The 15,075-nt window shown below is 31.5% G+C and overlaps 1 protein-coding gene across 1 annotated transcript in view; it reads right to left on the reverse strand.

The window, feature by feature from the left end:
* Positions 1–13,917, reverse strand: part of LOC142349166 (uncharacterized) — a 48,393-nt gene extending 34,476 nt beyond the window's left edge. The window contains exons 1-6 of the mRNA XM_075400580.1: positions 13,877–13,917; positions 11,335–11,364; positions 10,857–10,979; positions 10,504–10,566; positions 3,193–3,378; positions 42–251 (exon numbers count right to left, since the gene is read on the reverse strand). Of these exons, the coding sequence (XP_075256695.1) occupies positions 42–251; positions 3,193–3,378; positions 10,504–10,566; positions 10,857–10,944 (547 nt within the window). The 5' untranslated portion in view covers positions 10,945–10,979; positions 11,335–11,364; positions 13,877–13,917. The remainder of the gene's footprint in view (positions 1–41; positions 252–3,192; positions 3,379–10,503; positions 10,567–10,856; positions 10,980–11,334; positions 11,365–13,876) is intronic.
* Positions 13,918–15,075: the final 1,158 nt, after the last annotated feature.

A 15,075-nucleotide genomic window follows, 5' to 3' on the forward strand; every position in this document is an offset into this window, starting at 1 on the left:
GTGGGGGTGTTTTTCTGAAGCCGAATTTAAATGTTACCTACTATTTTGTGCAAGAATTTCAATCTCACAAATCCCAATTGCAGAACCATTAGTAGAGACAATTTTCACACTACTTCCAATCTGTTCACACATTACAAAATTCCACCCAGGTAGACCATTCAGTTTTATTCCTTCCTCTTTTCCGTCGCAAAGGAAGCAGCCATTGACTTCATCGCAAATCTCCACTTCCAAATTGGGAGTTTGTAAATTTGCTGAAAAATACATTTGTGCTGCAAAACACACACGGACTTGAGTCTCATAATTTTTCAGTACTGAATCATGAAAAGTTTATTATGAACTTCACTATGACCACAGTTTTGATAATGGAATCCGATAGAAATTTCATGTTAAAAATCGTCGTGAAATTTGTCAACTCAGTTTGAAGATAATGAACTTCAGTTATGGCACAGAATGAGAATTAGATTGTGAATTTTGATTATTGCAAATAAATTAATAAAAAGAACCGTAGAAAAAAGATTTTGAGAGCCTTTAATCAACGACAAAACCTTTAAGTAAATGGGAATGGACTATGAAGACCTATCAGAAAAATCTTTCGGCTTTCAGTAGTAATTCAGAATATCTTGTCGTCATCGTTAGGGAATCTAGAAAGGTCTATGCTGAAACTAAGACGAGTTTTCCGGACGCCTATTGAGCTCGTTACAGTTCGAAAATTATGTTACAAAATTCTTTCACTAACTATTAACTAATCTACCAAAATGCTTGCAAGAATTATCTTGCAATGTTCTTAGATTGTCGATTAGATTTCAAAGTTCCTGCTCATATTCGAATTCTGTCTTGCAAGATCTTTTAATGGTTTCGGTTGCATAGTTTGGTTATTACTTTTAGCAAGAAGACTCAGTAGTGGGCGTTCTCATATAGTGCTCCAACCCCGCTCATCCTCATTTTTGACTTAATTGTCCATCAAACAAGTAATAGATAATGAACTTTCAAAAATTTATATATTGACTGACTATGACTGGTGGATCAATTTAGAAAATTGCTTCAAAATCTAACCAATTAACAAAACAAAAAAGTGATTCATTTGGAAACCGATGATGCCCGCCATTAAGGAGACTAAGGGACAAGCCAAACAACAAAAGCAAACAAAAGCAAGAAGCAAAATTAAAGAATTAAACTCAATGTTTATCTGTTTTTTTAAATCATAACAGAGCCATTATAGCATCAAAAAAAATTAAGCTATATAGATTGAAGATATGGGAGAATTTTTCGTGTATAATTAACGCGCAGATAAAAAAACAATTTGGGCATACCTAAAAACGTCCGCGCTTATACTTTTTGAAAAAAAAAGTCATGTAAACCGTTTGCTATCAATTGTAATTTTTCAATTGCTTCTTTTATATCTCCTTAAGAAGTAACTGATACCTGTCAAAAGCATTTTGTGTGAAAACAGTAACAAAGCCCTAAAAATAATCAATTCGCAGCAAAAATTAATTATAATCAGTGTAATATGTGAATTATCTTCATTGTGATAATCTGACAATAGAGCAAGGAAGAGCCTCAAGAATTGGAGAATGTCCGAAAATAAAAAGAATATGAAAGCTTCCACTATCAAATCAAAAATTTATTTTTTTTTTCATTTATAACGCAGCAGTGAAAACTTCAAATTCACTTGTACCACGTCTTTCGTTGCTGATACTACGCTTTATGGCAACAAAAAATAAGATAAAATGTATCAAACCTGAAAAAAAAATAATTTTGAATGGAAACAATTTTCTTAAAACATGAGTCAAGACACCAATAAATTTTCACTTTAAAGCCAACAAATAGATTAACCGATTAAAGCATAAGGGTCGATTTAATTTTTCATGTTCAAACTCAGTCAAAAGACTAATAAACAAGAACGAATACAGGTAGAACTCAAGTTTCTACAAGCATTTTTCCGCAAGCTTATTATTAAAGCCAAAGAAAAAATGTGAATTTCACTGAAACAACAATGCAAATTGTTCTTTAGTTGTAAGTAGGCTTGTCATGGTCAAGGCTTTGATTTGAGTTCATTCTATAATGCAACTAACATACAAAAAACATAAGTTAAAATGTTTTTTAAAAGGACATCGCTGCAGTACAGTTCGAATAAATTTTGAATTGTAAAATTCCAAAAGTAAACCATATCTAGTCCTGGTGCTGCTGCTTGTCCCTTAATTTTCTCAAGGTATGCCAAGATAACTGATTTGGCAAAGAAAGTCAATATTTCAAAAATGGACTATGAATTTTGGACAAAAATCGAATTCTTTTAGCCAAAACCCATTGGTTGTAAACTGAAAGCATAAAATGGTTTATTTAATCGTTTCCTAGATAACCAAAAAAAAACTTTCAATGTTTTCATTTGCTCATAAGATTACAAAACGAAAAACAAATGCAGTCCAAAGTCAATTTTTCATTAAAATTAAAAAAAAACACTCTGGCGGAGCATTAAAAGCCATGAGCTTTACTTGGAAAACACAATACTTATTCATCAGGCCACAAATCGAGTTTTTCACATCACTTTGTTTATATTATCGTATTCTCGTAAACTTTGAGTCAGGACGAGAAATGAATTCGCAAATTATTTTTCTTGAGATCTCAATCAGCCAATTTTTCTGTAATGAAAGCTTTTTTTTGTATACTTTCAATAACAAAAAAATTCAGGGAACTTGGAACAAAATAATTTTTTCTCTTTATTGAATCTGTCATTTTGACACTGAGAACATTGGAGTTTTAACTACGCACAACTCGTTAAAAAGAATATATCGATCGGCGAAAATTGACTGAACAAAAAAAACACAGTTGAGCATAGAGTTTCTTCTGCATTAAAGTGAGTCAGAAAAATTAGTTCAGTTCTGTAACTCCCCTTCGTTTTTGTTATCGTATTTCTTGGCACATTCCCAGAGAGATGTCAGAACTATACAAGAGATGACTTCAATTATATTTTTTCGTGAGAGTTCATTGAGCCGATATTTTGGTAATAAAAGGGTTTCTTATAATCTTTCTCTAACAGAAAATTTCAGGGTACTTGGAACAGAAATCACTTCTTTTGTTATCGTTTGGAAGATCAATGATTAGTCCTTAAGGTTATTCAGCTCAAAGCTGTATTCCATTTTAATTCTTGATTACATTTTCACCGCAAAAATTGAAACTAGATTCATTTCTACCCACCTGCGAGGGAATCTCGTCGGTTGTAAAACCCCACAGCTTTAACATAGTGGCGTTCGCCCAAGTTTAATTCCATTACCCAATATTCCAAAGCCGGGTTCCTTGCAGTAAACTCAACACAATGCTTTGCATCGAAAAGGTACCCATTGTCGTGCTTGTTCAAGTCAAACAAGTACTGCAACTCGCCTCCTGAAAGGGATAGACTGAGAAATTTCAACGTTCAAAAAAGTGAATTGACAAATAACTTCCCAGGACGAGGTGCGCAACCCAAACCAGCTCTGATCAGGCCATCCGGGCCATAACCGGTTCAGCGCACTGGGGTTGCCAGACCCACTCCGTTCGCGCACTGGGGGTACCCAGACTAACACTTTTAACTTCATAACCTTTAACCTCATCCTCGGTTGCTTATCAAAAGGGCGGTTGATAATACCAACAACTAAATCAATTTATGCAGTCACCGAAAGATCGTGAGCTCCTCTCGATGTGGTCGACTCAAAATAATTTTGACTGTTTATCGACTGCGTGATTTTGACAGTTTGTGCAAAGTTTTTATCAACACAAACAATTAGCTGTAAGGAAGGGGAAAATTGAAAATAGTCAAAAACTTAAGAGCTTAAATTAAAGAGCAAATTTTTAATTATGGAGTGCATTTTTTGTAGTTTTTTGCTATATAGTTTTTTAGAAATTAGTATATAGTTTGAGTCCAATGTTTAATACTAACCATCGATTGGTCACTTTGTTTTTTTGTTAAAATTTTTTACATACATTTCAATCGAAAAAATCATTGTTCTGAAGGAAAACGGTTAGGCCTGTGTTCTGTTTGATATTTAAACGAAAAATGTTAACTGGTCAACTACGTGTTATATAATTTCAACTTGATTAACGTCAAAACTTCAAAACGTTCGTAACTTTTGATGCATTAAATTACTTTAAAACATTAAAAATATAAGAATAGAAAACATGAATCAGTTGCGCATTAAATCAATAAAAAAAATCAGATAGAGAAAAAAAACACTAAAGTTGTGGAAACAGCTAATAGATAATGGCAATCAGCGCAAAAACTTGAAATTAAACAACCTAAAGATGGTCAGATTGTAACAGAATGGAAAAATGTTAGTATTGATCAAACTTCGTAAAAAATGATTCTCATAATGAGCTAAAAAATGTTCGCGTTTAATAATCTCTGCCTGTTAGACCCCAATACACCATAATTTCGAAAACATTGCTTCTACCATAACATCCCTAGCGAAGAAAAGACTTGACGTTGCCTTCACTGCTTTACATTGTCCGGGGTATTTGAACTGGCAGTGGCCATATGGGCATAGTTAAAAGGCCTAATATAGTACTTTTCTTTTTCTCTTGTAGACTTAGTAAGTTTTTTTGAAAATTCTTGCAGTAAAAGATATTTTTCATTGTGTCCATAATACAGTGTTACAAACAAAAGTATGCTTCGGCAGGATACTCCGCCAGCGTGGTTGTATTCTTTGCTGTTTTCTCCCTTTGGCAAAGCACAAATTATCATAAATGTGTTTTATTTTTAGCACAAAGGTTTTTCCTCTGCTTTGCCGACAAGTAGAAATAGTGTAAAGCTCAATTGTTTAGTTAACAAAACAAATTCTTCAATTTTAGTGGACAAAACATTTCCATTTCTATTATTTACCTGTATAAAAGTATTGGTTGAGATTTTGTCTTTTCTTTTCTTTTTGGATATATTTTCCTCAATGGAAAAATAGGTATGATTTCAAAAAAAGTTTGTGAAAGAAAACCAGTAAAGTTAAGTGCCACTGTTCCAAAGGAAATCAAATAAAAAATCATTAGACCACTGATGAAGTTTTTTCTCACTAGAGGAAAGTAAATAGTATGATAGTAGATTTTTGAACAAACTGATAGTTCTTCAAATATATGTAAAATAACCTTCAATATTTAAGACCTTAAGGTTTGACTTCATTAGTGCTGTAAACTAAACAAATAATGTACACTTGAAAATTTTCACAAACAGTCAAAACAATCAACGAGTCATGAGAACAAAATAAGCATTTGCAACTACACAAGAAAAAATGTTTGAGTAACAGTGGCCCTTCCGGCTATATTCTGCAATGAAACGAGAAGCATAGTGAAGTATGGCAGGCAATCGAAACGGATTCAATTTAACTGTCGAAAATGAGTTGTCTTTCGCAATTACTCCACCATAAGGAGTGAACTTCAGATCAATTTCCATGTTAACATCAGTGTTCAAAAAACCACAAGCTGCATAGTGAAGCACAAATCTTTCACTTTACAGCTGAAATTCTATAGGTATTATTGAATCAGTTAATTTCAATTTTGTTGCTAAAATTTTCTTTCAACCTTCCATTAATGAAGGAATTAACTGCAAGTCCGCAAAAGAAGAAAAAAAGAAGAATATATTTTTTTAACAAAAATAAAACGAAAACACTTGGGTGTCAGCTATGAAATGAAAACGGATCTCCATTTAAAGCTCATTGAGAAACGTATGGTATTTTTTCATTGAAATAAAACAACAGAATTTGGCCAAACTCAAATTTGCCATTAACGGGAAACGTTTCAAGACAACAAAAGCTCAACATTTAGGGTAAATTATTGAACAAGCCAGTTATCTATTACAAATTGCTAGATGTCAACTGATACCTTTATACGGGTTCCGTTATTCCACACAATCAACCCAAACAGAATTTAAAATAGGAAAAGCAAAAAAACTATAGGTAAAAAGTGCGGGCCAAGAAAATTTTTTACAAATATGCATTGTCAATTTCGTCAGAACAAGAGCACATTAAGTGAAAACTTTAAAGATTTTCTTTGGTCTTATTAAAACTTCACAAAATTCGAAAATAATTAATGCATGGAAAAAACAATGAGCAAAACTGAAAAACGATTGGTTTTCTGTGACGACACAGTGTAAAAAGTAAACATTCAAAAATTAGAATTTAATCACCAATAGATACAATCTATCGTTTTTCAACCAAGAGGAAACCAAAAAAACAAAAAAAAATTGTTGAAACAGAAGATCTATTACCAATTTTGAAAGAAAAACAATTACTCTCCAAAAATCAAACACATCGTGGAACAAGCATTTCTCGCTTCCCGCTTTACCTCAAAGAGAACTTGAAAAATTTACGTTATAATTTTAATAGATACTTTACACTTCCTCTTTGTTATTGAATACTTTTTATTTTCTTAATCGAAATCAATCACAACTTATCACTAACGTTTACAAAAAATGGACAAAAATAGTGATAGAGAACTGATGTTAACCAAACATAAAAATCGCGAAAAATTCAAAAGCACCTTCCAATTAACTTGTTCTACTCTCCATTGATTATTTATTTTTACAATACCACTCTTACCTTTGAACAATAAAGATATAGATCTGCCAAAATTGTGAGGCCAAAAAACGAGGGCAGCGCAGTCTGGACATATCGACTTTCGGTCTGGCACCTCAACCTGGGTATAGTTTTTTAGTATTTAGTATATAGTTTGAGTCCAATGTTTACTGCTAACCATCGGTTGGTCACTTTGTCTTTTTGCAAAAACTTTTTGCAAACATTTCAATCGCAAAAATCATTGTTCTGAAGGAAAACGGTTAGGCCTGTGTGCTGCTTGATATTTACGCCAAAAATGTTAACTGATCAACTACGTGTTATACAATTTCAACTTGATTAACGTCAAAACTTCAAAACGTTCGTAATTTTTGATGCATTACTTTCCTTGAAAATATTAAAGATATAACAATAGAAAACATGAATCAGTTGCGCATTAAATCAATAAAAAATAAGATAGAGAAAAAACCACTAAAATTGTGGAAACGGCTAATAGATAATGGCAATCAGCGCAAAAACTTGAAATTAAACAACCTAAAGATAGTCAGATTGTAACAGAATGGAAATATGTTAATATTGATCAAACGTCGTAAAAAGTGATTCTCATAATGAGCTAAAAATGTTCGCGTTTAATAATCTCTGCCTGTTAGACCCCAATATACACCATAATTTCGAAAACATTGCTTCTACCATAACATCCCTAGTGAAGAAAAGACTTGACGTTGCCTTCACTGCTTTACATTGTCCAGGGTATTTGAATTGGCAGTGGCCATATGGGCATTGTTAAAAGGCCTAATATAGTACTTTTCTTTTTCTTTTGTAGAGTCTTAGCAAATTTTTTTTTGAAAATTCTTGCAGTGAAAGATATTTTTCATTTTGTCCGTAATACAGTGTTACAAACAAAAGTATGCTTCGGCAGAATGCTCTGCCAGCGTGGTTGTATTCTTTGCTGTTTTCTCCCTTTGGCAAAGCACAAATTATCATAAATGTGTTTTATTTTTAGCAAAAAGGTTTTTTCTCTGCTTTGCCGACAAGTAGAAATAGTGTAAAGCTCAATTGTTTAGTTAACAAAACAAATTCTTCAATTCTCAAAATGAGCTAAAAATGTTCGCGTTTAATAATCTCTGCCTGTTAGACCCCAACATACACCATAATTTCGAAAACATTGCTTCTACCATAACATCCCTAGTGAAGAAAAGACTTGACGTTGCCTGCACTGCTTTACATTGTCCAGGGTATTTGAACTGGCAGTGGCCATATGGGCATAGTTAAAAGGCCTAATATAGTACTTTTCTTTTTCTCTTGTAGAGTCTTAGCAAATTTTTTTTGAAAATTAGTGCAGTGAAAGATATTTTTCATTTTGTCCGTAATACAATGTTACAAACAAAATATGCTTCGGCAGAATGCTCTGCCAGCGTGGTTGTATTCTTTGCTGTTTTCTCCCTTTGGCAAAGCACAAATTATCATAAATGTGTTTTATTTTTAGCAAAAAGGTTTTTCCTCGGCTTTGCCGACAAGTAGAAATAGTGTAAAGCTCAATTGTTTAGTTAACAAAACAAATTCTTCAATTTAAGTGGACAAAACGTTTCCATTTCTATTATTTACCTGTATAAAAGTATTTGTTTTTGTCTTTTCTTTTCTTTTTGGATATATTTTCCTCAATGGAAGAAAAGGTATAATTTCAAAAAAAGCTTGTGAAAGAAAACCAGTAATGTTAAGTGCCACTGTTCCAAAGGAAATCATGTAAAGTTTCATTAAACCACTGATGAACTTTTTTCTCACTAGAGGAAAGTAAATAGTATGAGAGTAGATTTTTGAAAAAACTGATAGTTCTTCAAATATATGTAAAATATCCTTCAATATTTAAGACCTTAAGGTTTGACTTCATTAGTGCTGTGAACTAAACAATTAATGTACACTTGAAAATTGTCACAAACAGTCAAAACATTCAACGAGTCATGAGAACAAAATAAGCATTTCCAATTACACAAGAAAAAATGTTTGAGTAACAGTGTCCCTTCCGGCTATATTCTGCAATGAAACGAGAAGCATAGTGAAGTATGGCAGGCAATCGAAACGGATTCAATTTAACTGTCGAAAAAGAGTTGTCTTTCGCAATTACTCCACCATAAGGAGTGAACTTCAGATCAATTTCCATGTTAACATCAGTGTTCAAAAAACCACAAGCAGCATAGTGAAGCACAAATCTTTCACTTTACAGCTGAAATTCTTTAGGTAATATTGAATCAGTTAATTTCAATTTTGTTGCTAAAATTTTCTTTCAACCTTCCATTAATGAAGGAATTAACTGCAAGTCCGCAAAAGAAGAAAAAAAGAAGCCAAATTTGAAAAAAATATATTTTTTTTAACAAAAATAAAACAAAAACACTTGGGTGTCAGCTATGAAATAAAAACGGATCTCCGTTTAAAGCTCATTGAGAAACGTATGGTGTTTTTTCATGGAAATAGAACAACAGAATTTGGCCAAACTCAAATTTGCCAATAACGGGAAACGTTTCAAGACAACAAAAGCTCAACATTTAGGGTAAATTATTGAACAAGCCAGTTATCTATTACAAATTGCTAGATGTCAACTGATACCTTTATACGGGTTCCGTTAATCCACACAATCAACCCAAACAGAATTTAAAATAGGAAAAGCAAAAAACTATAGGTAAAAAGTGCTGGCCAAGAAAATTTTTTACAAATATGCATTGTCAATTTCGTCAGAACAAGAGCACATTAAGTGAAAACTTTAAAGATTTTCTTTGGTCTTATTAAAACTTCACAAAATTCGAAAATAATTAATGCATGGAAAAAACAATGAGCAAAACTGAAAAACGATTGGTTTTCTGTGACGACACAGTGTAAAAAGTAAACATTCAAAAATTAGAATTTAATCACCAATAGATACAATCTATCGTTTTTCAACCAAGAGGAAACCAAAAAAACAAAAAAAAAAATTGTTGAAACAGAAGATCTATTACCAATTTTGAAAGAAAAACAATTACTCTCCAAAAATCAAACACATCGTGGAACAAGCATTTCTCGCTTCCCGCTTTACCTCAAAGAGAACTTGAAAAATTTACGTTATAATTTTAATAGATACTTTACACTTCCTCTTTGTTATTGAATACTTTTTATTTTCTTAATCGAAATCAATCACAACTTATCACTAACGTTTACAAAAAATGGACAAAAATTGTGAGAGAGAACTGATGTTAACCAAACATAAAAATTGCGAAAAAGTCAAAATTCAAAAGCACCTTCCAATTAACATGTTCTACTCTCCATTGATTATTTATTTTTACAATACCACTCTTACCTTTGAACAATAAAGATATAGATCTGCCAAAATTGTGAGGACATAAAAATGAGCGTAGTGTTCCTCCCTCATTAAGTGCGGTCTGGGCAATGAGAGTTGGCTTGTGTATTTTGAATCGAATAGCAACATGTTTTTATTGAAAAATGTTGAATGACCACTGCGAAAAAGTAAAAGATGTGAGAAAAGTGATTTAAGACCAGAAACATAAAAAAGCCAAAAATTGAGGTGGAAACATTTTAATATTTGCTTTTAATATACGTTAATTTACCTTTAATATTTTTTGGAGCTGGAAAGAGTTTGGGGGGTTATAAAAATTTTTAACGTATGATAGCTCGGTAAACTTAGAATACTGAGAATGATACTAACCTGCTCGAAGAAACAAGTCATTTTTACCAGACAGGTAGAAATCAAACCTTTTAAAAATGATCATCAATATTTTTTTAGAACAAAAACGCGACACCCGGAATCGAAAAGAAAAAGATTGCTCCCGGAAACTTATTGAATGGTTTTTAATTACAAAAAAAATGATAATGTATGCTTTATTTCCATGTTATGTGGCATCAACAGATGAATCTCAAGCTATTTTTGGTGCTGTAAATTTAATTCAGCTGAAGCTGAAATTGTGGTCGACATTTTGGAAATGAAAGTACTTACGTTCTATTTGAGTATTGTCAAATTGAAGATCCGAAGTTTGCATGTGCTCCATTTTCTTGTAGCCTGAAACCAAGAAAAAAACTTCTAACAATACTAGTCATCAATTTAATTTACAGTTTTAAAACATCTGTTATCAGTTTGCATAGCGTTTATGAGGCTTGTTAGAGCATACTTTTATGTTCGAAGCACTCACTGTATTGATGTGTGTTCAAAACATGCGTGCCTCAACATCCTTTTTTGTTTGTTTTTTATATAACAAAAAGACTGATAGATACAAATTGCAGTAATTTGTTGCAGAATTACTTAAACCGATTTTTTACCTGGGTTCTCTGAAAGAAAAGCGGGTTGCTAACTTGTGCATATTATCCCGTGGCCGAAGAGATTTAGAGGGTCAGAGCACAAACACGCCGGTTCTCTGCCATTAAAAGAGCAAACAGCCATTTCATCACATTGATGGTTTCCCGTCTCGCAGGGGTCTGAAAAAAATCATGATCTAAAGCAGAGGTTATCTCTTTGTTTTTACCGCTAAAAACTGCCAATTAAACGTCTCGAACCAGAACCGAAAAAAAAAACACTTTTATTCTCAAGTACTTCTTGTCAATTTATTCAATGTGACAGACTGCCCAGGAGTGTACAGACAACAAAACAAAATGAGTTAGTTTTGAGTTGACAAATAAGTATACTTTTTTTGGCTAGCTCGACCAAGAGCCAGTAAAAATAACGATGTAAGGACCGAATTCAGTTTTTAAATCTGATTTATCAACAGCTGATGGTACCAAAAGACGAGTAGAAACTGAGAATTGTAGTAGTTAGTAATAGGCAGTTACTTACTTTCAACAGCTTGTACAATTGGCAGTTCATCTGAAACATAAAATATTAAATAAAAAAACCCCAACTAAAGTTTTATGAATCTTTTTCTGTTTAAAAAAACATTTAAAAACTCTCGCGCATATATATATATATATATATATATATATATATATATATATATACATATATAAATATATGCGTATGTATATATATATATATATATATATATATATATATATCAATGTATGTATATACATTTATATAATATATCCATATAAAAATATGTATGTATATATATATATATATATATATATATATATATATAAATATATATATATATATATATATATATTATATATATCAATGTATGTAAACTTATATAGATATATATACATATATATATATATATATATATATATATATATATATATAAATTATATATATATATATATATATATATATATATCAATGTATGTAAACTTATATATATATATATATATATATATATATATATATATATATATATATATATATATATATATATCTCAAGATAGACCCCATTCGGGCTCTTTTTCACCATTGAAAACTTTAAAGCTAGTGCTAGATTTTCCGCGCGCGACCTAGTCAAACTGAAACCTAACTGACTAACTGAGTCTGGAAAACACTGAAAAAGAACTGTAAACAGAGCGACAAGAAATATATAAAACATCTAAGTCAAAGGTTTACACAAAATTTGCACAATCAGAAGACGCTTTTAAAATGTCTAGCATCGAGCGCCAAGCACTATTCTATTGATTTTCTTTTTTGAAAGATAAAATAAAGGGTTATTCATTGGGCAGTGATACCAAAAGGAAAAAGTTTGTTGAATAAATGTTGGTCTATCTTGTGTAGTTGCAGTTTTAGACGTGGGGTGCTATCTTTTCTAATTATTGTGGTCGGTTCGCGTCGAAAATTGAGTTCCACTTTTTTTCACTTACATCAGCTCTAGAGGTAACAGAGTTTTAGTATTTTTTAAGAGATCAGCTAGTTGTTCAATTTGTGTTTGCTGAAAGCTGATTTTTTCAAGGATATGCTATTTTCTGTGTTGTAAAAGAAGTTGCGTTTGATCGTTATTTGTTTTAGTAAAATTTGGTTTATCCGCTGTTCACGTAGTTCTACGTTCAGGGATACTCTGGTCTGGCCTTGAGTTTCAAAAACAAATTTATTCTTCTAGTTTTTCAAATGGTTTTTTGCAATATTTGGCAAAAAGAACTTGACACTTCTTTTTCATCTTTTGCGGTAGCTGAGAACACTATTGTTGTTTCTAGCCTAATAGTGCCATTCGGGTCATTGCGTTTGGTTTTAGGAGCCCATTTTCGAAAAAAAAGGTAAATCAGTTTTTTCTTTTCCTGCTGCTTTGACCATATTTAATATGATATCTCTTAGAAAATTTTTTGCAGTGTACGCAGGGTTTTTACTATCAATTGATCATTACGATTTTGCATACGAACTGGGCTTTCCAAAAATAGGTAAATTGAATGAAGGTAACTGAGGAAAATGATTAAATAGAAGGTAGGTGTTTATATGCGGTTACGAAACAATATGGTTTGAGTCATTTATGATTGCCCCTTTTTTGTTGAGTTTTGTGTCTAACAAGATTTAAAAAGTCGTTAAAAAGCCCTCATTTTTGGTTATTCCATGTTTTTCGAGTTTTTTATGATGTATTCAGTAAATTTGGCTGAGCGTTAAGGAGGACTGTGTTCTTTTTTTGCAGCCTCGATAATAGTGTTATGACAATTGGGCGATGTCGGTGTTAAATTTTTCGTTTGTACTTGAGGGAAGCTATGTTGTTAAGCTTATTTGTTTTCAAAAAAAAATCATATATGTTTTCACCAATAAGTGTAGTGTTTTTTTTACGTGATAAAAATTATCGCTACATCACCTAGTAGTAACTGAATCATGCGAGTTTGTATCCATAAATTGTATGTGTGTACAATTGAATACAAATTTTGTACATCTTGTGGGAAACTTTCTACAATGTTTCTGTGCTGCTGTTTATACCATTATGAACGGGTGGCTTTTAGCATTGGAACTTTTTGTATTTTCTGTACGGAATCTGATTTATATATATAATATATATATATATATATATATATATATATATATATATATATATATACTTATATATATATATATATATATATATATATATATATAAATATATATATATATATATATATATGCTTATATCAATAAGTATATATATATATATATATATATATATATATATGTATACATATATATATATATATATATATATATATATATATATATATATATATATATAATTGCAGAGCTACTTATCATTTCAGTTCTGTATAGTTTAAGACAATATTCTAAAGAAAGTTTGAGAAAATTTTAGACAGTGAGTTTTTAAGCTTGCTGATAAGGAAAAAATTTCAAGCCGCGGAAGTAAAATTGCATAATTAACCATTTGAGTTTTTTTTGCGCCTTGCGTCGGTGTTTTGATTTTTGCTAAAGTGCATATCAAAATTTACTGAACTTTTAGGTCAAACATATTTACCTGAAAACACAAACACAGCATCCACTAACAGGTCTGTTTCCCAAAACTCAATAATCAGCTTCTCAATAGTTGAAAAGCACTCGCACTTTTGCGATTTCTGCGAAAACTTTACCACAATCTCTGAACTTTCAAGGTCTTGCAAACACGCCGTTAGACAAGAAACTTGATTTTTACTCCAATAAACCGACTTGACGTCAAAAATTTCTGAGTTTGTAAGCTGCAGGTTATGACTGGTTAGGGTAAAAGTTGTTTTAAACTCAACAAGAGGTAAATATGTAGATAAACAAATAAATAAAAACATTGATTGCGTTTCTCTTGTCCATTTCATTTCCTTTTTCAGTCGTTTCATTTTTTTCAGTTTTTTTTTACTTTTTAGTTTTTGATAGATCTAAAAATGGGAATTTCAAAAAGCTGTTAATCAATCAGAGTAAGAACAACAATGCTGGACAATAGCCAAGTAAAAAATTTCTTTTAGTGCAAAAATATCAAATTCCTGATTTACAAATGAATTCATTTTGAGTGTATAAAAAATAGAAAAATGAATCACAGGTGCATATTGTTGAGCATGTATGATTGGTTCCGGATCAAGTGTAGTCAAATAAAATTTAAAGTACCTCGTGGCAGAATCTCAATAGCGCATCTTAGCCAAAGTGGTTATTTTTCTAATCACTGTATTTTCAAATTAAAATTGTGCTTTGTTGTTTTGTCAGCTGTTTTCACGACTGATCAAGAAAAGAAAGATGTTCTTTAGTGGTCTGTTTTACAAAAACGGCAACCGAAATGATATTCTGAAAGAAGTATTCAAACTAGCAATTTTTAGTACTTCAAATTGCTTTAGTTAATTATTAATTGATTTAAACTCTATATTTTACGCATGCAAATTATTTGCAAACAAAAGCTACATAGTTATTCTAAGCAAAAATAGTTATTCTACTTAGCTATTCTACGCAAACAATAAACTACTTAGTTATTCTACTGTTCCACTTCGGCTGAAGATTGAGAAACGTCTAAAAAGCCAACTTAAGAACTATTTAGGATATTTTAATGAATGTGAACTTTGTTCCCCCTTCAATGTTCAACGGTTATCCTGCAACAGTCTAGTACGGCAATTGTCCATTTTTAAGGCTGTTGCAAGATAAAAGTACATTATGTAAGACTCTTGCAAGATAATGTCTTACAAGGAGCGCAAAAAGGCCTTT

Source organism: Convolutriloba macropyga, chromosome 11 (genome assembly GCF_964194025.1).
Source record: "Convolutriloba macropyga chromosome 11, txConMacr16.3, whole genome shotgun sequence".
Lineage (NCBI taxonomy): Eukaryota > Metazoa > Xenacoelomorpha > Acoela > Convolutidae > Convolutriloba > Convolutriloba macropyga.